Raw genomic sequence first — 24,227 nt, 5'->3', positions numbered from 1 at the left:
AGCGTGGGATGAAGAGTTTATTTGGATAGAAAAACCGTAGATGAGAAAACTAACAAGAATATGTAGTTAAATTAGCGTACAGTTAGTAGAAAACAATATTCCATTATTATAGCAATGAAATGTAATATGCTGAAGTGAAGCGTAAAGCGTAAAGAAAAAGAATGTCGGATAGAGCAAACGATATAAAAGTTTATTAAAAAGCACGAAAAGAAAATAGGATGGGCGAATGGTGGAGCCGATAAAATAATCCAAAAAACGTGGAAAAGTTTCGCGCGAAAGGGATGAGAATTAAGCGGGGTAAATGGAACAATGAAAAGACGAAAAAGAAACAACGACGTTGAAGGTGGAAGACTCGTGCAAGGTGGAAGAGAAACAGAGAAAAGGGGGCTTATAGAAGATGAACAATATTCGGTGTGTGTTGTTTCGATAACGACCTAACACCATCGAAAATTCCCTTCGTATTCAGCCTCCGTTTATTCCGCTCCTCTTTAATATCACTTTCGTAATCCTGGTCGCATCTGGCTTATACGCGTACAATACAGTTTAGAATTTTGACATTCGGTGCGGTAAAATGAGCGTATTGCAAGATAGATGGTGGGAGAATATGAATAGCTAGGTATATTATGCTATGTTATTTCAAACTGGTCTACCCGTTTTTAATGGAATAAAAATTTCTATTATTTTTACGTTTTTATATTTCTTTCTACCAGGTATCTCCGGTTTTTAGAAAGATTAAGCGATCATTTTTCTTGCTGCGGAATATTTTTAATTTCAATGCTTTCTGTTGTTTCCTGCTGTTTGCAATTTACTTATTTACTTTTTTTTAATTCAAAATACATTAGAAATATGTCCCTTCGTTCGCTAGCTACTTATTTAACAACGACAATGACAGATTTCGCGATGAAAGTGATTTGTACAAGCCTCGTACCAAAACGCGTTAACGTTCCCTCGACTCGCGTCCTTGTGCCCCCGTTTTTAATCTTTCTTTTATTGAATTCAAAAACCTAAACGCAGATACCGAGCTATTTTATTAATTTCTTAGTACCTGCTACAAAAATCCTTCACGCCGAAATACAAATACTTCAATTTTTATTGAAACTAGAAAATTATTCGCCATATACTACCTCGACATCTCTAAAATACAGTTTCCCTCTATTGCTACTCTTTCTTATTACGAGCAGTTAGATCAGGAGTCCCGGACGGCAGCCAATACATTCTCCTTTCGTTTTCCCCAGAGCCATAGACTATAGACTGTTTACGTGCCACTGGTTTCTCCCTTCTCCTGCAAACTTCGAAAACTACTTCGTTTCCTTGTCCCCGTCGATTCGCCACGAGCCCGGGAAACAACGATAAGAGGGAAATATGCTCACACTCTACACATTCTGACTTAGTCCGTAGAATCAGCAGGAAGAGGATAAGAGACTCATTTGTAACTTCTTCCCACTCACTTTACGTTATTGAATTCCATTGAATTCACACGGCGAAAAGCAATTCGGAAAATTTCCTATAACTTTTTCCTTAGTATCTCCTCTTCCATCTACGTTCTATAATTTCACCAACTTCGAAGAATTTGAAATATTCCATAGCACTGTGACTAAGTATCTCTTCTCAAATCGTGCAACTTCTTCTTCGTGCCTCCGATCTACGATGTGCATCCATAACGTGTATGTATTGTTGTAATACACAATTATTTTTACACAGTTACTGCGCTTAATTAATCAACCACTTGACTTAACTCGATCGTTGATGGATGAAGTATCGATAACGCCCACGAATAAGGTAAAAATGTCGCAGACCCAACTTAGAACTAACTGCATTAGCGTTTAGCGCTTTAATGGACAAAATCGATAATCCACCGTCGATCGAATCGATCACAATAAAATCAATTCCCATTCTATTAAATAAAAGTGGATTTAAATTTCCTTCCAGTTTAATCAGACGCATTCTCGTGGAATTTTCATTGAAGGTTAAAATATATCGTTCTTGCGGCGGAATCGGGCATGCAGGTTCCGGGTTGGTTCCCAGGTTTCCGGACCCCAAGCTCTCGGCTTCCATTACCTCCGTGTCCCTCTTTACGAATGCATCGACGTGCTTGCACTCGCCTTCTAAATGCGCGCTCTATTTTCTCCTGCCGAGCAATACGAGACGCATCGGCTGTCTTTGCAACTCCTTCTCCTCTTTATTCCATCCCGCTTTTACCCCGCATTTTTCCTCTCGGTATCACAGTTCTCCGGCTGAATACGGATCCTTGAGACGGTGGAGTGGTACGCGTAAGAAAATTTTCAAACGTTTCCCTTTTACAGATTCGGTAATAGGATTCGTTGGGTGCCCTGGTGAAAACGAGCGAAGTGCAACGAGAAGAACTCGCTGTTTCTGCTACGTTCGTTTCTTCGTATCATTAGTTCGTGTTAGCACGGTGTTTCATACTACGGTTCATTTTTTTCTATCGTTTAGACGTATCTTCCGATTACGTGGTTTTAGACGGAACTAGTGCTCCAGCGAATTTCCTCTTTTTTCAATTCATGTGTATTTTTAATTTTGTCTGCTATAAACTTCTATAATCGTTAAATAGTTAAACTCGTATAATTATCGAGCTGACAGATAATAAAGACAAATTAATTACTCAAGTTAGATCAGTTTTAGTCTTTACACGTATAAGTATATAATTTACTTTGCAGATTTTTCTCTTTACAGAAAATTTTTCTTTCGTAAGATGTTGCGTTAAAATCGCCTTTTACTGCCAGAAAGGTTACTTAAATGATTTCGAACATCTGAATGTTACGATATATGTCTCGCGTATATTAACATGTCATTAGATTAATGTATCTCTATAGTCTGCTTAACAAACTGTTGGACTTATCAATTTTTCTATTGGACGGAAAACCGATAATACAATCGTGGACGTTGCACGTGTGTGCAGAGTCCCCATAGGACGATCCAAGTACCGACACTCTTCATACTTTTTTTTTGCTATTGGTTGCGGCGCTCGTAGTTGATACTTTGCACCTGTTGCACGTGTTTCAGGTCCAAGAACTATTATTGCGAAAAAAAAAAAAAATAAAAAATAGACGAAGAAGGCGAGGAAATATAAAAGTCGTTTAATAATATATAATACCTCGAGCGCGTAAAAATAAAATTGACGAACATCGACGCCCATCGACTTCATTGATAGAATGAAATGTTATTTTCAAACGTCTTTTAATATCCCGCGGCTTCCTCGGGTATGGTAACATTTCAGTACGTTTATATTCGAAGGTACGATATTCGGATCTATTCTAATTTAAGATTCTATAATCCACGAAACTCGACAATCCTGTCTTTAGTAATTAATGAGAGCAAAGTTTATCGACTTTCAGACTGTTAGAAGTACGAGTGTAAAAATGCCAAAATACAAATGATATTTTTCTTATTCGTCGACGTTGACGTCGAGTAACGTAGAATTTCGTACGAAGAAATTAATCTTACCATTATTAAGCTTGAAGATTCGCGGAGCTCAAAAGGGTAGACAATTTTTATGGTGGCGTTCTCTCAGTAATAATCCCGATGTATAGTGGCTGGACAAACTCTAGTCATCTCATCTGACGGGATCCAACCACGGTACCTGTTACGGGAACTTAATTTTAATAGAGTTATCTATATTCAGATGTAGCATGATAACATAGCGTAAATTATAACCAGCCGTTGTTACTACCATCGTATTTACTATTTTATCATTATTAGCAGCGTTAACAGTCTGTTGATTAATGGTAACGGCCCTTTCTGAATTTTGATACCGTGATAAACAGCCAGGGATTAATATTCGTTTGTCTCTGTTCGTCTTAACGTGCAGCATTTCGCTTTGTCTTTATTTTAAATAAGATTTCAAAGCGACACAGATCAGCTTGTTTAACGTTGCAATAATCGCATAATTGTCTTATTACAGCTTTTATTAATTCTAAGCAGAAGCAGACATAATTTTCGTCGACGTAAGATTTCGTTGTAATTTCTAATTTTCGATAATTTTAAGAAACTTCGATGATGGATTCGTAATTCTTAATATTTTCCTTCTCGCACATTATCTCTGTTATTTTATTTACATCGTAAAAAGTTATCTCAACGTTCATTTTATTATCTTTCTTCTCGTCTCTAAAGTTACGCTTTGAAACTAAATTCCTCGAACGATTTGCGCTTTCTCTTCCAACCTTCAACTCCATAAGGGATTATACGTAGCGATAGAAGCCGTACGATAATTCAATACGAACGTGCACTATCCTTCGAAGAATAAAGTTCCCCAACTCGAATTCCCCGATGAAACCCAATTCTTTTGCCGGACGTATGTAATACGTAAATTGTTAATTTCTATGGAACTCGGTTATAGTTAGTCGATTCATTAGAGATAAGTAATTTGCTTAATACGGATAGTAACCAGTCTGATGTGAAGCGAACGTTTCCTTGCCAAGGTAGAAACACATATCCGATTTCCAACCGGAGGAAACTCTATGCACAGGTAGTTTACGAGGTTTATGGTGGTGAGCAGAGCCACTACCCTATGGAGCTCCCAGAACGATACAGGTCACTCGCTAATTACTACCACTACTGCTACTATTCTCTCTGTCTGTCCCTTTCTTTCTCTTTCCCTTTCTCTCCCTTTCTCTCTCTCTCTCTCTCTCTCTCTTTCTCTCCCTATATGCTTCACAATCGAACTAGACTAACACAGGAGCAGTGCAGGTGAAATTAATAGCTTAGTAAATAATTTTATAATTAAATTCTAAAGTTGTTCCGTAGAACGAAGTAGATTATTGTCGGATAGTACGTAAAGCCAAAAGTTTCGCGGATGAGATAATTGCACGTTTGTTAATCCCCGTGGTTGATCGAATATTCCGATATTTTAGCATCAGGAGAAAATTGATTTTATTTCAATTACTCTTATTGTTGCATCGACGTTGCATTTGCTTTGATTATTAACGACTCAACAACGAACTTTACAATTTGTTGTACAGTTTGGTATGTTTTAGGCAGCGCGGTAGATTTTGGGTCGGTTCATTGTCCTTTAAATCGTCTCTCAAGCTGGATCTTACGCTGAATCGTTGTCTATTCATGACGTGTCTTCTGCGATGAATGATAATGTGCTCTACTGTCGGATGAACTTCGCACAGTTCGCAGGTTGGACATTCTTCTTTGTTGAGAAGATATTGGCGAGCGAGTTTCGCGTGGCCCATTAGGATTCTTGAGATTACGACTTGGTCGTGTCTTGGTAGAATAAGAATCTTCTTGAAAAAGTCGCTTTGTATTGTTGTTGGTCGTGGTTTGCACGAAGATTTCTATTTTTTGTCCAATTTTCGTTTATTTTCGCTCTTAAGTTAAGGAGTATAATTTCTGCGGACAAACTGTTGCAGGCTGTAATGGTCTGGACCTGGAGAATTGTCTACATCTTCGGCCACTTCGTCCGCTCTCTCGTTCCCACCGCCAGCAGACTTTCACCGACAGATTTTTTCCAACTGATTTTCTGATACAGATAAAGCGAAGAGTTTCTAGAAATGGTTTGTTTACGACGTGTTCGCGATGTCTGACTAGCGCGGCAGTATACTACTGATTTTAGAACGACGGTACACTTGACCCATAAAACGATCGAAAAAGATAATACACAAAATAATACATAAAAATAAATATTACAAAGATACGTGAGTTCTGTAAGAATAATGGGAAAGTATTTTAGTGTTGGAGATGACAAAGAAACTTTCGAACACGATAGAAATTTTTTTTTTTTTATTTGGTAGACTATATACAATCAATTTTCGTTGAGAATTTTAAATAACTTCATTTGGCATGGTACAATAACTTGGTTTATGATAATTTATATTATGTTGATTCTAGTTGAATCTAATGCTTCGATCTAAAGGGTATTTTCTTTTTAATCTGCGGATCTGGTCCGTCGTGTCAAGTAGTTGGGTGACTAATGGTTGTTGACTCTTGTGCTATATCTGCTTCTGAACTTGTATATTTTTTCTCTGACTGTGGGTATCTTGAAGTCGCGGTGGATTGTTTCGTTGGTGACATACCAAGGTGCATCTATTATTAGTGTTTTTTATTGAGATCGTTTAAGGATTTCTATGTTGGAGTTACTCGCTGTTCCCCATAGTTGGATCCCATAGGTCCAAACAGGTTTTAGTATGGCTTTTATATAGCATTATTTTGCTGTGAGTGCTTAAGTTGGAGCGACGGCCAATGAACCAGTAAAATTTTGTAAGTTTGCCTTGAGTTGCTTCGATTTGTCTGTGATGTGTTGTTTCCATGTCAATCTCCTATCCAGAGTCATGTCCGGACGATAGAAATGAAGCGAAGTGCTTCTATATGATCGTTCCGCCACGTCTGACTATCACCGTGTTATACTACTAATTTTAGAGCGATGGCATACTCGAGGTATAAAGCATCCACTGTTAGATTTTCCACGTGGATGATCCCTTTGATTCTTTAATAAATGCGTCTATTTCTCGTCGACATTTAACGATTTCGTTTGTAAAATATGGTTTCTCGTCTAGAGGTTTTTAATATTAGTAAACGTAGAACGATATCTTCCACTGAAAATTTCCTTTTCCTGAATAATTTCGTCGTATTAGAAGAAATGACGCGAGAACATTCCGATATTAATCATCATTATGGTCCCGAGTAAGCATCCTGAAACTATAAATTTTAGTGACGAAACTAGTCGTAAGTTGGCTGTCTACAGCACAGTTTTCCACTGTCGGCTCTTCCTTCGGCTTCCTACTCGGAAACATCTGTTGCTTCGCACGCATGCGAAACGACGACGTGCGGTCTTTTGTTACACCGTGTAACTTGCTACAATAGAATACACTTGTGCAGTAACGTGCATGCCAACTTGTTTCGCGAAAGTGTTAAATTTGTTATACACGAGACGAAACAGTTTGTAGAATCTTCAAGATTTTCAAGGATTTTAATTTTTAAGATTGATTTCAAGATGTTGAAGGAAAACAAGTTCGTGTCAACAAATAGAAAAGAACAAATAATGGTAGTAGTCTTCCGTTTGTTTGTTCTTTTTATGAAATTCCATCGATTCCTTATTTTATAAATATCATGGAAATTTCTTTATAACGTATCTAGGATTTCAAGAGAAAATATAATATTAACGTTACAAGGAGATGCAAATATCCGTTGTTCTTGAAAACTAATCTTTATCGGTGTTTGTTTCAAACAATGAGAGGCTAACAGTGATAGGTGTTTCAGTATAACATTTTTACCGTAACATGCATAATTTGATACGAGAAATGAATTTTCTTTTTATGTTTGCAGGTTCTCTGGGTACTTCGGTGTTCGACACGGACGTGTACCTTGTTGGCGCAAGCGGTGGTGTTTACGCCCTCCTCGCGGCTCACTTAGCCAACGTCCTTCTCAATTATAATAACATGGAGTTCGGCATTGTTCGATTAATAGGGATCTTTGTAATCGGTAAGATTTTGAACAAAATTTACGTTTTCGATATTTTCTTTCCGTATCTTTTTCGATATTACACGGATAGAGAAATTCGTTTAAGCAAGAGAGAAGGATATATTATATTTAAAAAAAACAAAGATCGTAAAACTTCATACGTTTCTTTAAAAAGTTATATAGAAAGTTTTCAAGCTATACGTATAAAGCTTTCGAAGAACGAAAAATGTGAAAAATCTTTCCAAACTTCGAACTTAGTATTTTCAACCGATTTAATGTCCTCCTGAACTTTTTCGTAACTTGAAGGTAAAAGATTAAAAATTCGTTAAATAGAAGCTTATGGAATAATACAAGATCCACTTTAAGCTCGTCAAATCTATATCGATATAATTTAACGAACGATTAAAACGCGATCGAAGATAAAAAGCCTTGAGCATGTTTAAAAAAAGTTGAATTTAAAATCACCCTGACCACGTAAATCTTCAACGTTTATTCAACGATACACGGTTATCTTGTGACATACTTTCATACTGGTATATACAGGGTGGTTGATAATTGGTGGTACAAGCGAAAAGGGGATGATTCTACGCGAAAAAAGAAGTCGAAAATATAGAATAAAAATCTTTCGTTCGAGGCTTTGTTTTCGAGAAAATCGACTTTGAATTTTCGCTCGGTACGCGTGCGGTACGTCCAGCAAAGTGTATAATTGAAATACGTAAGAAATAATCGGATATATTTTATTGCATATAGATAATTTTTCCATTTTTCACTTGAAACGACGTTTCTAAACATCAAGATACTTTTATAACGTTTTCACACGGAAGAAACAATTTTTCTACAAGTCGAGGAACGCTTATCCAGCAAAGTGTATAATTGAAATACGTAAGAAATAATCGGATATATTTTATTGCATATAGATAATTTTTCCATTTTTCACTTGAAACGACGTTTTTAAAATACAACTGCGAGGACAACATTGTTGACAGTCCTTTTCCGCTTGAATTTATATCTCTATCAATATTGTCACTCCCTGCGTTGCTTACCTGTATATTCGCTTGTATAATAATCTTGTCACGCATCTCTGTAAGGAGTCATTTTTCTTCTGGTAGATTCTGTTGCTTTTGTGCTAGCTGAAATGAAAATGTGTTTTATCGCGCCACAACCTTTGAAGCATCATTCCGGTTGCATAATCGTATTTGCAACATTTAGAATGACGAGGAACAAGAAATGAAAAAGTATAGTTACGAATTTCTCTTCCCTTTACCATCGAAATGATCATAAATTTATCGCAAGAATATTATAAATCAGTTTTCATGTCTCATTTATCTTTTCCATTGAGTCGATCGATAAATCAATGAAATTATATATGCATGTTGTGCTATTTTAGTATACAGGGTGGTTGGTAATTGGTGGTACAAGCGGAAAGGGGGTGATTCTAGGCAAAAAAAGAAGTCGAAAATATAGAATAAAAATCTTTCGTTCGAGGCTTTGTTTTCGAGAAAATCGACTTTGAATTTTCGCTCGGTACGCGTGCGGTACGTTATAACGGATCTCACTGTAGATCGTTGTCTCGATGGAAAAATTAAAAAAAAAAAATTTTATTCTATATTTTCGACTTCTTTTTTCGCGTAGAATCACCCCCTTTCCGCTTGTACCACCAGTTACCAACCACCCTGTATACTTCAACAAAAATAGTGCTGTTTATCCAAGTCTATGTTCTAATTCAGTGCCGTGTGAAACCTTTTACGCAGCTTTTGCATCCCTTTTACGCATCGTGGCTCCGCGATAAAGTTTGAATAAAGATCAACGAATTTAACACTGAAACTACCGATAGTTAACATTAAGCTCTTTCTACCAAATCAAGTCAAAATGACTGGTCTTTTAAAAAAATACGTAATAATAGAATATTTCTATATTTTTTGATTTATTACTTTCTTACAGAAGGAGTTCCATGTTATATAGTACATTTTTCGTATTATTAATCCATCCGGGACCATGATCCCTAAACGAGAATTGACACATTTATAAAATTGTGGAACCAATCATTTCGACTGGTGTGATATTTCTAGTGTTAGCATCTAGCGATCGGCGATCGATCCGGGATTTTCCTGATAACTGATATCGTCATATCGAATGATACGCGGTAAAAATTGTAAAAAAGCGTGGGAAGTACAAAACGAGGAAACTGGTTAATTGGGGTTCGAAAACAAATTGCAAGACATTTTTACACTTTGACAAGTACCAGTCATTTTCACTGATATTGATATAAGTAATCTTGATACAAAATTATTTTCAGTTTGAATACATAAAAGACAAAATAAAATTCATTATATTATTCCTTTAGTTATCGTTGCGAAAGTCATTACGTTATTACGGGGGAAAAAGTATAACATGAAGTAAGAATTTGAAAATAAAATTGTAAAATCAGTCAATTTGACTGGTGTGGTAGTTCCAGTGTTAATATAACTTGCCGGTTTCCCTTTGCTGGTGTTGTTAAAACAGAGGACAAAGTACGGAAAGTGTTTGTAGCATGGGAACGAAGACAGAAGCAGGAGGAAATGGTACACTCTACACGCGAGTAAAACGAGCTTTGCAGTTTTCACAGCATTGCTTTAACGTCGCTACGATTTCCCAAGTTTCTTGCCGACTCGATCCTGTTAATCTCAGACAAATTTTCTAATTCTCGACGTAACGCTGAAACACGGAATTCAAAATTACTCCAGTATTTTACTTGCCGAGATTCGATATCCAATTGCCTACTCTGTCCAATTAAAATTATTCTGAGTTTCAAAGGTAGGAAAGTCCTAACTAGAGAAATTAGCACATAACGCCCAACAACTTGATAATCCACCGACAACTCGACATGTCTTCCTCTTATGTAAGCAATCGGCTTGATAGACCTGCAAATGGAAGAAACGTAAAACGAAACGATTTTCATTTTCAGCGAGTGCAGACGTGGGGTTCGCGATCTACGACAGATACGCAGCCGAGCAAATAGGTCCGCCAGTTTCCTACGTGGCGCATCTGACGGGTGCATTGGCGGGTCTGACGATCGGTTTGTTGGTGCTGAAGAACTTCGAGCAGCGGCTCCACGAACAGCTTCTCTGGTGGGTGGCCCTCGGCGTATACGCGGCCTGCACGATCTTCGCGATCATGTACAATCTCATGCATCCGGACTATCCATGACGCGAGGTCAGCTTCGCGTACGGCCAACCGCGAAATTCGTAACGCGAAGCTGACTAACAAATTGTCGAACTAACAAAGGAGGATACAGATGAGAAATCGAGAAGAAACATGGAAGTTTGAGTTGATCGAGAGGACGGTCGAGAGAAACTGTCCTCTAACCTCGACGAAGATGAGCGAAGAAAAAAAGAAGAAGATTTTTCCAAGCGTCTAGTGGATTTTTTGAAGACGAAGAGAAAGAAGAAACCTCTGTTTCCGATTCCACGGCGGTCGCGGTGCAGAGCAAAGAGACGATAAGAAGATATTTTTGAATGAAGGAAAGTTGAACATTGCACGGGACGGTTTTTTGAGTCGTGTATGGCGAACCGAAGTTTTTGGACGAACACGGCGAAGAAAAATTAGATGGGAAGGTTCGTTGTTTGCTAGACTGAAGAATGAAGAGGAGAATCGATGATAGCCCCTGTTGATAAATCGCACTTTCCAAGAGTTTGCTTCGAGGGGAGCTTGGAAAGTGATAGAGAGCGATGGCAGATATTTCGGAGAAACTGTAAGTAAATGGTTAGCAAAACAGGACTACGATTAGAAGGAAAAATTAATGATTACGTAACGCTAACAGGAAGAAAGAGAAATAATTTTCTAATCACTGGCATTCGCGTAAGAGGAGATTTTTAAAAGTATATTAAAATTCAAAGGAAGTGGAAGAATGAATATTTTAGCTACTTTGATCGAACTTAGTCATCAGTACAAATTGAAAGAACAAGCAAAATGAAGATATTCGAAGGAGCCGTGACACTTGACACTCGTTGTATATGCAAACTTGAACGAATAAAACGAGAAGCAAGAAATAAAGGGGAAAAATACAAATAAAAAGGAGAGAACAGAAACAAGAAAGACAAAGAACACAGACCGGAAAGAAAACACTGTGCGACAGCAAATCTCATTATTTTCGAATACAATTTTCGCGAGATAGCTCTCTTATTCGTCGAAATGTCGCGTAATTAAAACAATACAAATATAAAATTACTTTCGTGTCTCTCTCTCCCACGTCGGGACAAATTCAACTGTGCATAGGATAATTAATTAATTAATTCATTAAAATACCAGGAAGAAAATTCCTTTCCTACGCGCATACGCGTCATGGTTCGCATCGACTCTACGTATCTTCTCCAAGTCGAATATCGCAACTACGAAAGAACGCATCTATCACGGAGAAGATAATAAAAGAAATCGAAAAATTTGATACAACCGATCCCTTCCCCTCGAGCGTCGGCGATTTCCTACTTTCCCGGTGAGAAACCAAAGATTCGAGATACCTCTGGGAATCCGTTTACGGGACCCAAATTGTCGTTCGAATTACGATAACCACGAAAACTCGCGATTCATCGAGCAGAGAGAGTGAGAGAGTGAGAGAAAGAGAGAGAGAGAGAGAGAAAAGAAATAGAAAGGAATGGTATAAGGAAAGAACAGAAGAACGATGAGAAGAAGAAAAAAAAAACTTCGTTTAAAGGATTCGTTTCGGGGGATGGGAGGGGGAGGGTGAGCGGACGACACGAGCGTAGAAGGAGACGCGATTCTTCTTTCCGGATTATTTTCTCGCTTATCGGCCGCTTTCGTGGTACGAAGAAAACCAAAGAATCCTAGCGAACAACCTCTTTTGCCCTTTTCAATTTCACTTCTCGAACGAAGACGGACGACAAGCGAAGAGCAATGGAGATAGAGGCGAAAAGATGTTCCGGAGGAAGCCTTCGCGATGTCGAGGGAAACAAGGTGTCCAGATACAAGAAACCGAGAAGAGAACCAAGGGGGAACGATCGATCGTCTCTCTGGTCACGAGGAAAACGAAAGAAGAATGGTCTTTTCGTCGCTATTCGAGGATCGATCCTGGCAGCAAACGCGGCAACGATCTTTCTCGGGAATCGAACGGAACGTCGTGCAAATGAAAAAACCAGCAGATTAAAGAATCGAACGTCTTCTACCGGCGTCTTCTTTTACGGCTGACGATCGCAAGGATTTGCCTTGGTCGTTGGAAAATTCGTTCCTTTACGAAGTTGAATCCGACAACCACGAAGCACGATGATCTTTGTTTATTAATACGAGAATTAAGAAAATCGATGATTAATCGAGGAAAAAGAACTTCGACGTTCTTCGGTTCAAATACGTCTCGAGGCGTGAAATTCAAACAGCGACCGCGCGCCGCTGAATTTAGTTATCTTCGGGGCATTTACGTAATTATCACGAAACGCGATGCTCGTCGAGATGCGTTCTTAAGAAAGAAAGAGAGAAAGAAAAAAAAAGAAAAGAAAAGAAAAACTGGTTCTGTTCTTCATCTTCTACCGACTGCCGAACATCCACGATCATCACCAAGGTGCGATCAAGATGTGATCAAAGCTGTCTCCTCCAGCGTGTTTGTGACCGAGCGATCGATTCGCGCTCTAATCTGTATACCATTGTAAATAATTCTGTACATAATCAAAACGGCGGACATCCCGCCATGTGTATGCACGAGTGTGTGCGTGTGTGTGTGTGCGTGTGCGCGAAAACGAATGCGAGAATATAATACAAGCGCGTTGGACCGAAGTAAATCTCGGTCGACCGCGCGGTCTAGTCTGATAATCGCGAGATTGCGTGGTTGCTCGTATAAAACAAGAGAACGATAAGAGAGAGAGAGAGAGAGAGGGAGAGAGACAAATAAGAAACGAATATCAAGTATTTTGAATTTGGTGTTTCGCGAAGTAACAAGATTTTCTTAGAAAAATTTGCTTAAGAAGATACGATGAAGATTCGCGAGTTTTGTGGGACAACTTTCTCAAGCTTTGTCCATATTCTATGTCCCTGTTGATATTATAATTTAGTAACATGATTTATCGTCGACCTAAAATTCAAGTTTCGTTCGAGGAGAATTTCGAAGAACGAGCTTAGGCCCATTCGAAGAAAGAAAATCATCGAAACGAAGCGAAACGAAGAAGCTTGCGCGAATGATCGAAGAATATCGTTGCGATTTTCACGAGTTCTTCGCGAAACATATGTGTTCACTCTATAAAGGCCCATTTGTAATTAAATTGCGTATAACTATAAGGTGGTTGCGTTATGGTCGACTAGTTGTACCGCGAATCTTTGGAAGCGCGTGTCTTTCGCCTTTTTCTTAACTTATTTGCTTATTCTCGTTCTTCGTCGCACGTATATTCCTAGTAAATACGAAAGCTTCTATTTATTGATACTTTCTCGTCGATAAAGTTGTGCCGGTGATTTCGTCGCGACTTGGATCTCCTCGAGTCCGCTCCATTCGTTAATCCACGTCCTCTTTTTCTCTTCTTTCTTATCCATCGGTCGACTCACACACGAGGAAATATTCTCAATTTATTTTGCTTTCCCATTTATGGATCGATTCTTTTCGTTATAATTTCCCAACTATTTTCATTTCTTAAACGTAAATGATATCAGATTGGTTGAAAATTTAGAAAGAAAGATATTAACGAGTAAATCGAGAATTATTTCGTTGCGACGTTGAGTTTCCTTTGGTTCGCGAAAACTAATCGTCAGCGCGAGTTTCGCGAGATAAAAAGAGCGAGAGAAAGGAAAAGGAGGAAATTCGTACCAAAAAGTCGATGGCGAAAAGGCGAACGAGTTCAAACCGAGAGTGATTAACGATGCTAGTCAATTAGTAGCGGCAGCAGGCAGCTAAGGCATTAAGACATTGTCGGAGAACAATTTTCCTTCTTCTTTCTTTTTTTTCCGTTTTGAAACGGCGAGATACGGCTCGAAAATTTACTTTAGAACAACGTGGTGATTCGTCGTTCGGATTTCTGACGTGTTTCTTCCGATTGATTACGCTTGCAAATAATCGTTAAATAGCATCAATAGTTGATAACTGGACAATTACGAAAATTGAACTTTCACCGTATATCGTGACAATCTGCATTAATGGAATTTTCTCATCTTTTCATTTGAAACGTATTGTGTCAGAAGTCATGGAAAAACATCGAATCACCAATTTCACCAGCGATTTGAAACACGTCGTCCTAACGATTTTGACTTCGAATCGGACAGCAGAATATTATTGTTGAATATTAATGCCAGTCCTCGAGTTCCACGTTTATTTATTTCGAAGAGCCGGCCAAAATGTTACCTGCGAGGCAAATAGAAAAGTTCCGCTCGCGACATAGTCTAACACTATCAGCATAATTAAGGCGTGACGACGAGAGATTTATACAGTCACGAACGCGTTGTATCCGTTAAATTATTTCGCGTGTTAACGTTAGAAGCTAAAACACGTGTTCAAGTCGAATTCGTTTAAGTGTCGAATTCGTTTAAGTATCGTTCGATTCTGCTCGTTTCTCCCTTTCCTTTACAGCCTCGAAGAAAACGGAGGGAGATCATCGAACAACGTATATTATTTTCACGCGTTTTTATTTATTTATTTATTTATTTATTATTTCGTTTTATTAAGCGGCGCCCGAGCCAGCTATCGAACATCCGATACGATACGAACTAATCCGAATATTCGATATCGATAGAGAATCCGTGGTTAGATACACGGATATCTATCGTAACGACAGCGTTTTCGTTTCGTTCTCGACACTTGAGCGGCTTCGAATTCGCGTACCTCGAAATTTGTAGCAGCGCTACACGCGCGCCGATACTAGTATTAGTTCTTGTTTAATTTCTATTACCGTTGCTGGGCATTGTTTGTTTCGAATTCTGCTTTTAATTGATGCAGTTTCGCCTCCTGGAACGCGCGCCTCTCGGATAACGGAAGCACAGACGTTTCGAGGAGGGATCATCCTGCTCGTTTGCGGAATAATTAACGAGCAGAATTGGATTCTTCTCTGCTTTTTCTTTTCTTCCCGGTCTCGAGAGGTTTAGGTTTTAAGTTGATATTTTTGATGAACTCGACGTTTCGATGGCCGAACCAAACAATTGTACCTACCGTGAACAACGTCCACTTTCTGTACCGCTGTTTTTAAAACGAAATTTTAATGGAACAATTCATGGAACACGCGTCTCGAACCGGCGTGCTGCGTCGAGGCCTCGAGGCTCGAAGATCGTCGGGATCATTGAAACGAGCCCTTTCTGTCGAACGTACGAATGATATACAGTAGAACTTCGTTTGTGCAAACTTGTCGGCAGGCAAGCAATTTACGTAATTGGAACAAATGTGATGAGATTTTTCAATTTGCTCATTAATCTTCTATCGTTAGCTATTTATTATTATAGTAAGAGTTTATTGGGTTCGTATTCAGGTAAATACATTCAGCTGGCAGAAATTCATTTAATCGCGTACCAACCGAAATGAGATTGGCCGACTGAAATTTCGTGTAAACAAAATAAAAGTTCGTGTAAACGAAGTTCTAGCGTAATTGGAACTCAACGAATGATCGTTAGAATGATTGCAAAATATGAAATGTCGAGCAGTGAGATTAAATTTCCGAGTATATTCAGCGTTTATTGTAATGCATGTGAAAAATTTGATATATTTCATTTCAAGACTGAGTTTGATCGAGAGTGATCTAGCTTGAGAAACGTAAGACGGCAAATCACGATCAAACTGTTAGTAATTAAAACAGTTCTGCGTAAATACGCTCTTTCCATGCGATTTGAAATATTCAATAGTATCTTTTTCATTGTATCGTAAGAAGCACAATTTTTGTGTAATTTCGTGATTCACAATTTTCAAATAATTCGTCTAGTCGAAGAAAATTGTTTATGTAATGCGCGCCGCTGCTCGTAATAATCGTCAGCGAAACCGAACGAGAAATCGAACGATCGCTTGTGATCTTCTGGCGATTATACTTTATTGCGCTAATTAGTTTTGTAATAATTGGACTGTGGATATTTGTGCGATTATGAGAGATTGAAATATCTAAGAAATTTACAGAATTCGCGCGATATACAAAAATATCAGAAATATCCAAAGTATTGGTGATAATATTTAAAGCATTAATTATTAGATTTCATTTATTTGGATGCTTTCGAAATACGAATTGAAAATATGAATTTGCATAAGCATTCGCAGTCTAATGTACGTCAACGCGTACAAGGGAGAGACGTCCTTTTCAGTTTCATACAATTAGCTTCGTATAATTAGTCGATTTTGTAGCCACGAATGTTCGCTTTCATCTAATCGAGTCAGGGCAGGTTCCTCGCGAGTTTAAAACAATTGTAACGCGATCATGATTTTAAATCAAAATAAGAAAAGAAGAAAAAAAAAAACGAAAAAGAAATAATTCCAGAATAGAGTTTCTCTTGGAGCGGTAGAGGCAAGTGCGAGCTTGCCATCTGTCAAGCCTCGTTTAGATTAGTCAAATTACTTGAATTCAAATGATTTCAAGTTAAACGAAGACTTTACTACGGACTTTACTTTAATATGGAATATGAAAAGAAAATAATTTGATCCAAATCCGTGAAAAAAGAAAAAAAGACAATAGTAGCTATTACAACTGTACTTAATTTTTAAACCAAACAAAGAGACAATTTTGAGATTGATTGACTGTATAACAGAATTTTGGAATTGTTTCTCCTATAAATAGCGGAAGTATGATTTATCGTAATTTCACTGTATAGTCTTCAATTGACTTGACCGTGAGAAATTCTAGTAACTTGCCCAATCCGAACGATGCTTTGAACGAAATTAAACACATTTAACTTATACATCTCTCGGGTGAATTAGCCGAGGAAAACATTGTTCGTTTAGTGTATGGTCGATGAATATCTTCTCTTCGTTATTTATTTATTTATACCATTGATAATGTACGGTCAGTCATGAAACGTTCACAAGCCAAAGAGGCGGAGCTAGTAAAAGCGAAAATAGGCCTGAAAGGTTACTTTCCGTGCGACTATTGATATTATCGTTACTGTAGTCTTGTTACTTATTATTATTGTATTATTATTATTATTATTAATATTATTATTAATATTATTATTATCGACTTATATAATAAATTATTCTTATTATCGTCATCGTTTAAATAAACCTCGCCAGCGTCATCGTTAGTCAGCTCGTTTCGTCGCATTCGTTCGTTGATGTCTCCGTGTGCAAGATTTCGGATTTTTCCGGTGCGCGTGGGGAATGAAAATGAAAGACAAAGGATCTTTTGTAAATTGTATAAATGAAAAAACAAGAAGTAGCAAACGTTGTAAAAGGAACGCGAGAAATGTGCGAAAATAAAATTTTTGTGAAGAACGAACGTTCTATTTCCTTTACCTTCCCTAAATTCCACATAAGAATGCCAGCTGCTTTATTCTTATTACATTAAATTAACAAGGTTTTTAATAAGAGAACTATCACACTTGTCTCGTACACTTTTTATACTTTTCTGTATACTAAATTCGGATGTTGATACAATTATAGGTTATACAACTATAGAATGAATCAATTGAATCGAATGATAGCCTTACGATATAATAAAGTAACTAAAATAAGACGTTACAGTGTAAGTGACACAATGATTCAAGTTGAACTACGGTATGGATGGTAGATCGATAATCGGTACAACAGGAAGCATACCAACTTAAATATGCACTGTGAGCTGATAAATACATTTAAACGTAAATGCAGACTAAACATGGCATTATTGAGACTTTGCGTTTCTCGTTCTGAAATATTATACAGAATACCGACCTCGAAACAAGTCAGATTTTTTTATATATAAATATAAGCTAAAATAATTGTTTAACTATTGTAATTAATTCACTCATAAATTATTTGTTGAAATTAGTACTCGGAAAAGGTCTTCGAATAAATATTTTTTATTCATTCGTTTAGACTGGATGGTAAGACTGTATTTTATTTGTAATTCCATACGAAACTTTACTTTTAATTCAAACCATCATATACTGAATCGGTAATGTCGCATGCGACAAAAATGGTAAGAATCGAATCGAATCGAATCGAATCGAAACTACAAATATAATAAATTTTGTCATATAATATCAATGATAATAAAATAATTATAGTGTCATTAAAAATATAATATTATTTCTATTATTAACATATTATTAGAATAAAATATTAGCAATAGAAATGATATTATACGTATATTATGAATGTCTCTTTTATATTATTAATGCCACGTTGTCCACGTCACCCCACGTAAAATTTAAATTATTTAAAAAATTATTATTAGGAAAATTATATCCTAAATAAATAAACTTTTTTACGCATACATACGTATTTATTTGTAATGATATGTTTGTTCTTTACTTTATCTATGGCCCAGTTCCGTGTAACGCGTGTGTGACCAATGAGAATGTGAGTGATCGTTGTGACAGTTCTACAAGTGAAAAAGGTTTGACAGCAGAGTAAGGAATGGCGTTTATTACTGTACGATATAAATGAATTAAATTAATAAATTAATTAAAGAAAGGGAAGATTTGTAAAATGTCGGGTGAAATTGATATCTTTGAAGATAATGAGGTGCAATTACCTCAAGATCTTGGAGATGATGTTGTTCAAGAAGTTTTGAAGACTGGTACGGATTTGCGTCAATATTCCAGACAAATTGAAAAAGAATTAAAAGAAGTGGAGAATAAATCTATTCAAGACTATATAAAAGAAAGCGAAAATATTGCAAGTCTTCATAACCAAATTGCTGCGTGCGATAATATTTTGGAGGTTAGATTTTAATCTGTATGAATTACCAGTATCTACAATTTATAATTTCTAAAATTTGATTACGACTTCAAAAATAAAATATATTAAAAGACACGATGTATGACTTAAAATGCATTTCAAAAATTTTGTTTATAGAAAATGGAATCGATGTTAATGAGTTTCCAATTAGATTTAGGAAGTATCAGTTCAGAAATACTGTATCTACAACGTAAGTCTGTAGCAATGAGTCAACAATTGTCTAATAGGCAAATTATTAGAGGACCTCTTAGTCAGTTTATCGAAGACATGACAGTGTCAGAAGCTCTTATCGCGTAAGAATTAAGAATAATACAAAGATAATACTCGTTTAAAAATTTAGAAATATTCTTAAATTTGTAATTATGATTTATTAGGGGAATAATGGATTGCCCGGTGACTGAAAAAGAGTTTTTGACCCAACTACAAACATTAAATCATAAAATAAATTTTGTAAAGGAGCAGAGTTTTAAAGAAGCAAAGTCGTGCTTAGATGTGAAAGATATATTAGAGAAACTGAAAGTGAAAGCACTAGCAAAGATCAGAACGTATCTTTTAGAACAGATTTACAAATTCAGGAAACCAATGACAAATTATCAAGTCCCTCAGAATAATATGTTGAAGTATAAATTTTTCTTCGAATTTATTTTAGCAAATGAAAGAAACGTAGCTGAAGAAATTTGTGGAGAATATATTAGCACAATGAGTAAAATATATTATTCGTATTTTAAGTCGTATTCTTCGAGACTAATGAAACTGCAGGTAAAATAATAATGTCAAATCTTAAATAGAATGATAATCAAAATTTCTTTCTAATTACTAAATTATATAGTTTGAAGAAGGAGCAACTAAAGATGATATGATGGGAGTTGAAGACACAGCAGGGAGAAGTATTTTTCATAAAACTATATTAAAGCATAAGGGTACAGTATTTTCTATAGGTAATAGAGGAGATGTATTAACTTCTCAGTTGGAAGCATCCATTTTAGTACCTCATACTGCATCTAAAACAAGGGTGAATATGGAAATTATCGCTTTTAAGGTAAGATCACATATGGAAATATCAATACAACAATTTCTTTTGTGTTTATAGTATCATTACGAAGCTTTGTTCAGGAGTGAACAATATGCTCTTGTAGATAATGCTTGTAGAGAATATTTATTCTTAACTGAATTTTTTAAAGTACGTGGTGTGCAAGCGATGGATATCTTTAATCAGGTAAAATACTTTTCATTGTTTATGTCAATTCTAATAAAATGGACAAAAATGAATATATAAAGTTATGTACTACCATGTACTTAATAATTAGGTAATGGGAAAAACAATAAATCTAATGGTGAAAAATCTGCAATCTTTTGTGGAAAATTGCTATGATACCATCGCTTTATTCTTGTGTTTACATTTAGTAATGCGATATCGCTTAACTTGTCATAAAAGAGCGGTACCAGCTTTAGATAAGTATTGGGATAACACGACATCAATAATTTGGCCTAGGTATTTAAATCAACATAATAATATAATTTTTAATTCTTAAGTGGAAGTTTAAATATGTACATTTTTTGTTTGAATCGTTAGATTCGAATACGTTTTTCAATTGAATATTCAAAGTATAAAAAGCTGCGATCCACTAAAACTCACCCAAGAAACAGGACCACATTATGTAAGTTTATAACATTAAAGTATATGTTAACGTAAGTTTTTAGAAATAGTAATAGTTCGAGAAATTTGTACGTAGATTACACGAAGATATGCTGAATTTAGTGCTGCAATGGTTGGCGTAGTTGAAGGATTTCCTTGTGAAGGGGCTACGCAATTATTAGCGGAATTGCGGGAAGCCGTGCAATGTTTCCTATTAAGAATGGCAGCTACATTTTGCACTAGAATTCAACAACTAGTTTTTCTCATCAATAATTATGATTTGGTTCTTGGTGTATTAATGGTAAAACAATTAATTTATTGCGCTTAATTAATATTGTAAAAAGAAATATGTTATAGACGTAACCATATTCTTTAGGAAAGAACACGAGACAATTCAAAAGAAGCAGAAAGCTTTCGCGATCAATTAAATGCACGTTCTTCGGAATATGTCGAGGAAATTTTAAGTCCACATTTTGGAGGTATAATACAGTTTGTCAAAGAATCTGAAGCCATGATCGAGAAGGGTCAACCCGATGAATCAAAAAGACAAGAGGGAAAAGCATTGGCTCTTGTACAATCTTTTACGAATAATTGGAAACGTGCGTTAGAAGAAATTAATCACGAAGTATTAAAATCTTTTCCTAGTTTGGTACTTGGTACAGCACTGGTACAACGTGCAATGACACAGTTAGTGCAATATTACCACAGATTCCATAAAATCTTACCGCCAAATGCTCGTACACAATTAACGAACTTCCATCATATAATGGTGGAAATGAAAAAATATAAAGCGAATTATTAAAAAGAATAAAAGAATTTTTATTAAAATCAGGCAGAATTATCGTAATAACGTATAACAGTATATCGATTTTATTATTAAATTTCGTCGATTTAGAACGTAATGTAATTGTAAATGTTATATATATTTATGAATGGAAATATTATATACTTTATTTATAAATTATCTTTACAAAAATAAAAAATAATTTTATTATCAATATGATTGTATAATTTTTATCTCCATTCTATTTATCGCATATAAGTGAGAAGACGAAAGATAGTAATTAGTCAAATATTGAAAATAACATTAGAAGACAATAATTATGAAAAAACATAGACTGTACATTTATTTATAAAATAATACATACTATAATAATACTAATCATGGTATTGCGTTACCATTCTATACAATTAGGCAATTAATTTTTCGCACTTAGTGGCTCTTATAGCTTGCGTAGCAACATGAGCGATTAACACGCATCTATGTTATATAAATTAGTCTTTCTATTTGTTTATGCCTTAAAAAAGACCCCATTACATTTATGCAATTTCACAACATCTATGGCAAATCCTGTCGATTTATCCTTATCGTTGAACTTAATGGTAGTTCTAGAGATTTATCTTTTCTTCCTTTCCCGAGATACCTACGTTTTTGTCTCAATTACGATCTTTTTGAGACGAATACTTTAATTCTTTGCGATTTACTGCAATAATCCCTAAGCGTTAAAAATTCTTTTTCCTTTTACTAAAATTTTATTTTCCTCGTTATCACTACATATTTCTAAAAGCAGAACGTTTATTATGCTAGTATATTATTCATAAATTATTATTAGATTATCACGTAGTGCAAACCTAGTCTAAGATTATTATTATATTTTTCTTTAGCAAATCGCAAAGAAGTAATAAGTATAAGAATATAAATATTTTTCGTGTAATGTGACTGACATATGCATTTCCTCTTAAGACGCCTAACTTTTCAAACTGAATGTAACCGATCTACGTAACCGATGTTGTAGTGGCTATAGTATGCCGTCAATTGCGTGCAAAACTCCATTTGTTGCTGGTATATTATGTGTTACGACATGCGCCTCGTTCACTCGTACTCGACCTGGAACAACATAGGAAATAGTTTACAATCTTTCTTCATTACAAAATATTTTCTTTGAAAGGTTGTTTCATAACGGTAATTACTAAATGGAAAACAATTAATTTGAAAATAATTACAAGCAATTATAACATTGAAAGTGAAAGAACAATTTCAAGGGATAAAGATGGGTGGGGCAGCACGTATGCATCCATTAGAAAGAAATTCATTCCATATCATACTTTAATGAATACGTTATGGGGCGAAAGGGAGTGTTTAATCACAAGGTGGGGGAATCACTGCTTAACGAGCAAATAGGTTATTAGGACGCCTATTTTTTCACCGTTCGCGCGCCAGACTACAATTTTTACGGGAAGAAAATTCTTTGAATTTTTCTAGCTTAGAAGATTATTATTCAATACGTATGTTTCGTTCAATTAACATAACTTTGAACAGGAAATCGGGAATTCAGATTCGTTAGTCATAATAATCATAGTTAATATTTTCTCCAAGCAATTAAATTTGTTATTTAAAAAAAATTACAACATATATATTTTGATAGAATATTTTTCTTGTAATATTAAATCTTACTTGATATTTTATATTTTATAACAGAATATCTTTCACTTACCACCATTTTTGTGAATATGAACAGGTGACTGAGGACGAAGGGTATCCTTTTGCAAATAATACCTCATACCAGCTGTGTATAGGGTAGATGGAATCACGTGTCTCGAAACAATCGTTTTCGCAGCTTCTGGTCCGTCTTCTTCCGTCCAAACCGGTGCTCCGTCCTTCGAAGATGATTCGAAAGCGGAGTCCGTTGGTGCGAAAACGGTGAAAGTTTTAGGTCCTGCAAAAGTTATTTCCGCATTACTGAACTGTTAATAATTCTAATTTTAACACCTAAATGTTATCATACATACAATCATAGACAATTACGACAGCTTCTGTTAAATTTGACTTAATAAATATCAATGGAAGCTCAGATTATTGAAAATTTGACGAACCTTCATTAAAGTAAGTATGAAAATTTCATTCAGTCGGCTTCAGATAATTTATTGATTATTATTATTAATGGATATGTCACGCTTTAAGTATAACTCGTTCTCTTCGAGCTTTGCTTAAAATGTATCCTTAAAATGTACAAAAATCAAGTTACATAATTGTTACACGACATGGTGATAATTAATGAATTACGAATTATTATATCCACGTATTTTTAAATAAAATCTTTCGAAAATCATAAAATATCTGGCTATATGTACGTCATTAAATAACTATTAGCCATCTATATCATTAATAGATACGATATTACGAGCACTGTTATTGGGTAAAGGCTCATTAACCCTTCAACGATGGAAAGAGTTTCGTCAGAAAGTAAATAAGTTGTACGAGTGATGAAGCATCGCAAACGATGATTTAGATAAGTTATCGAACGTGTACCGGTTATTTGAATCATCAATTTCTCATCAATTCCTTTTTATTACCGA

The 24,227-nt window shown here is 35.8% G+C and overlaps 3 protein-coding genes across 16 annotated transcripts in view; 2 read left to right on the top strand and 1 right to left on the bottom strand.

The window, feature by feature from the left end:
• LOC100740080 (protein rhomboid) overlaps window positions 1–16,868 on the top strand; it is a 512,585-nt gene extending 495,717 nt beyond the window's left edge. For all 3 annotated transcript variants that reach the window (XM_033321884.1, XM_003485005.4, XM_033321885.1), the window contains 2 exons: window positions 7,288–7,443; window positions 10,367–16,868. In XM_033321884.1, coding sequence (XP_033177775.1) covers window positions 7,288–7,443; window positions 10,367–10,608 — 398 coding nt within the window. In that variant the 3' untranslated portion in view covers window positions 10,609–16,868. The remainder of the gene's footprint in view (window positions 1–7,287; window positions 7,444–10,366) is intronic.
• Window positions 16,869–18,828: 1,960 nt separating this feature from the next.
• LOC100748032 (vacuolar protein sorting-associated protein 52 homolog) lies at window positions 18,829–21,682 on the top strand. Its single transcript, XM_003484987.4, has 9 exons — window positions 18,829–19,216; window positions 19,352–19,527; window positions 19,609–19,993; window positions 20,064–20,246; window positions 20,325–20,450; window positions 20,542–20,726; window positions 20,808–20,892; window positions 20,968–21,171; window positions 21,247–21,682. The coding sequence occupies exons 1-9, from the start codon at window positions 18,983–18,985 to the stop codon at window positions 21,670–21,672; spliced, it is 2,004 nt and encodes a 667-aa protein (XP_003485035.1). The 5' UTR covers window positions 18,829–18,982; the 3' UTR covers window positions 21,673–21,682.
• A 289-nt stretch (window positions 21,683–21,971) lies between these two features.
• The window catches only part of LOC100747913 (mucin-3A), a 29,163-nt gene continuing 26,907 nt past the window's right edge, over window positions 21,972–24,227 (bottom strand). For all 12 annotated transcript variants that reach the window (XM_033321848.1, XM_033321867.1, XM_033321869.1 and 9 more), the window contains 2 exons: window positions 23,366–23,587; window positions 21,972–22,758 (listed from right to left, as the gene is read on the bottom strand). In XM_033321848.1, the coding sequence (XP_033177739.1) occupies window positions 22,670–22,758; window positions 23,366–23,587 (311 nt within the window). In that variant the 3' untranslated portion in view covers window positions 21,972–22,669. The remainder of the gene's footprint in view (window positions 22,759–23,365; window positions 23,588–24,227) is intronic.

This window comes from Bombus impatiens, unplaced genomic scaffold (assembly GCF_000188095.3).
Source record: "Bombus impatiens unplaced genomic scaffold, BIMP_2.2 scf_0033, whole genome shotgun sequence".
NCBI classification, from domain to species: domain Eukaryota; kingdom Metazoa; phylum Arthropoda; class Insecta; order Hymenoptera; family Apidae; genus Bombus; species Bombus impatiens.
The sequence above is the reverse complement of the archived record's forward strand: the minus strand, read 5'-3'. Positions and strand labels throughout refer to the sequence as shown.

Bases quoted from the DNA above. Each gene is read 5' to 3' on its own strand.
- LOC100748032 (XM_003484987.4), top strand. From the start codon at position 18,983: ATGTCGGGTGAAATTGATATCTTTGAAGATAATGAGGTGCAATTACCT. The intron at 20,451-20,541 runs GTAAAATACTTT...CTTAATAATTAG, and splicing joins CGATGGATATCTTTAATCAG to GTAATGGGAAAAACAATAAA. The intron at 21,172-21,246 runs GTAAAACAATTA...CATATTCTTTAG, and splicing joins TGGTTCTTGGTGTATTAATG to GAAAGAACACGAGACAATTC.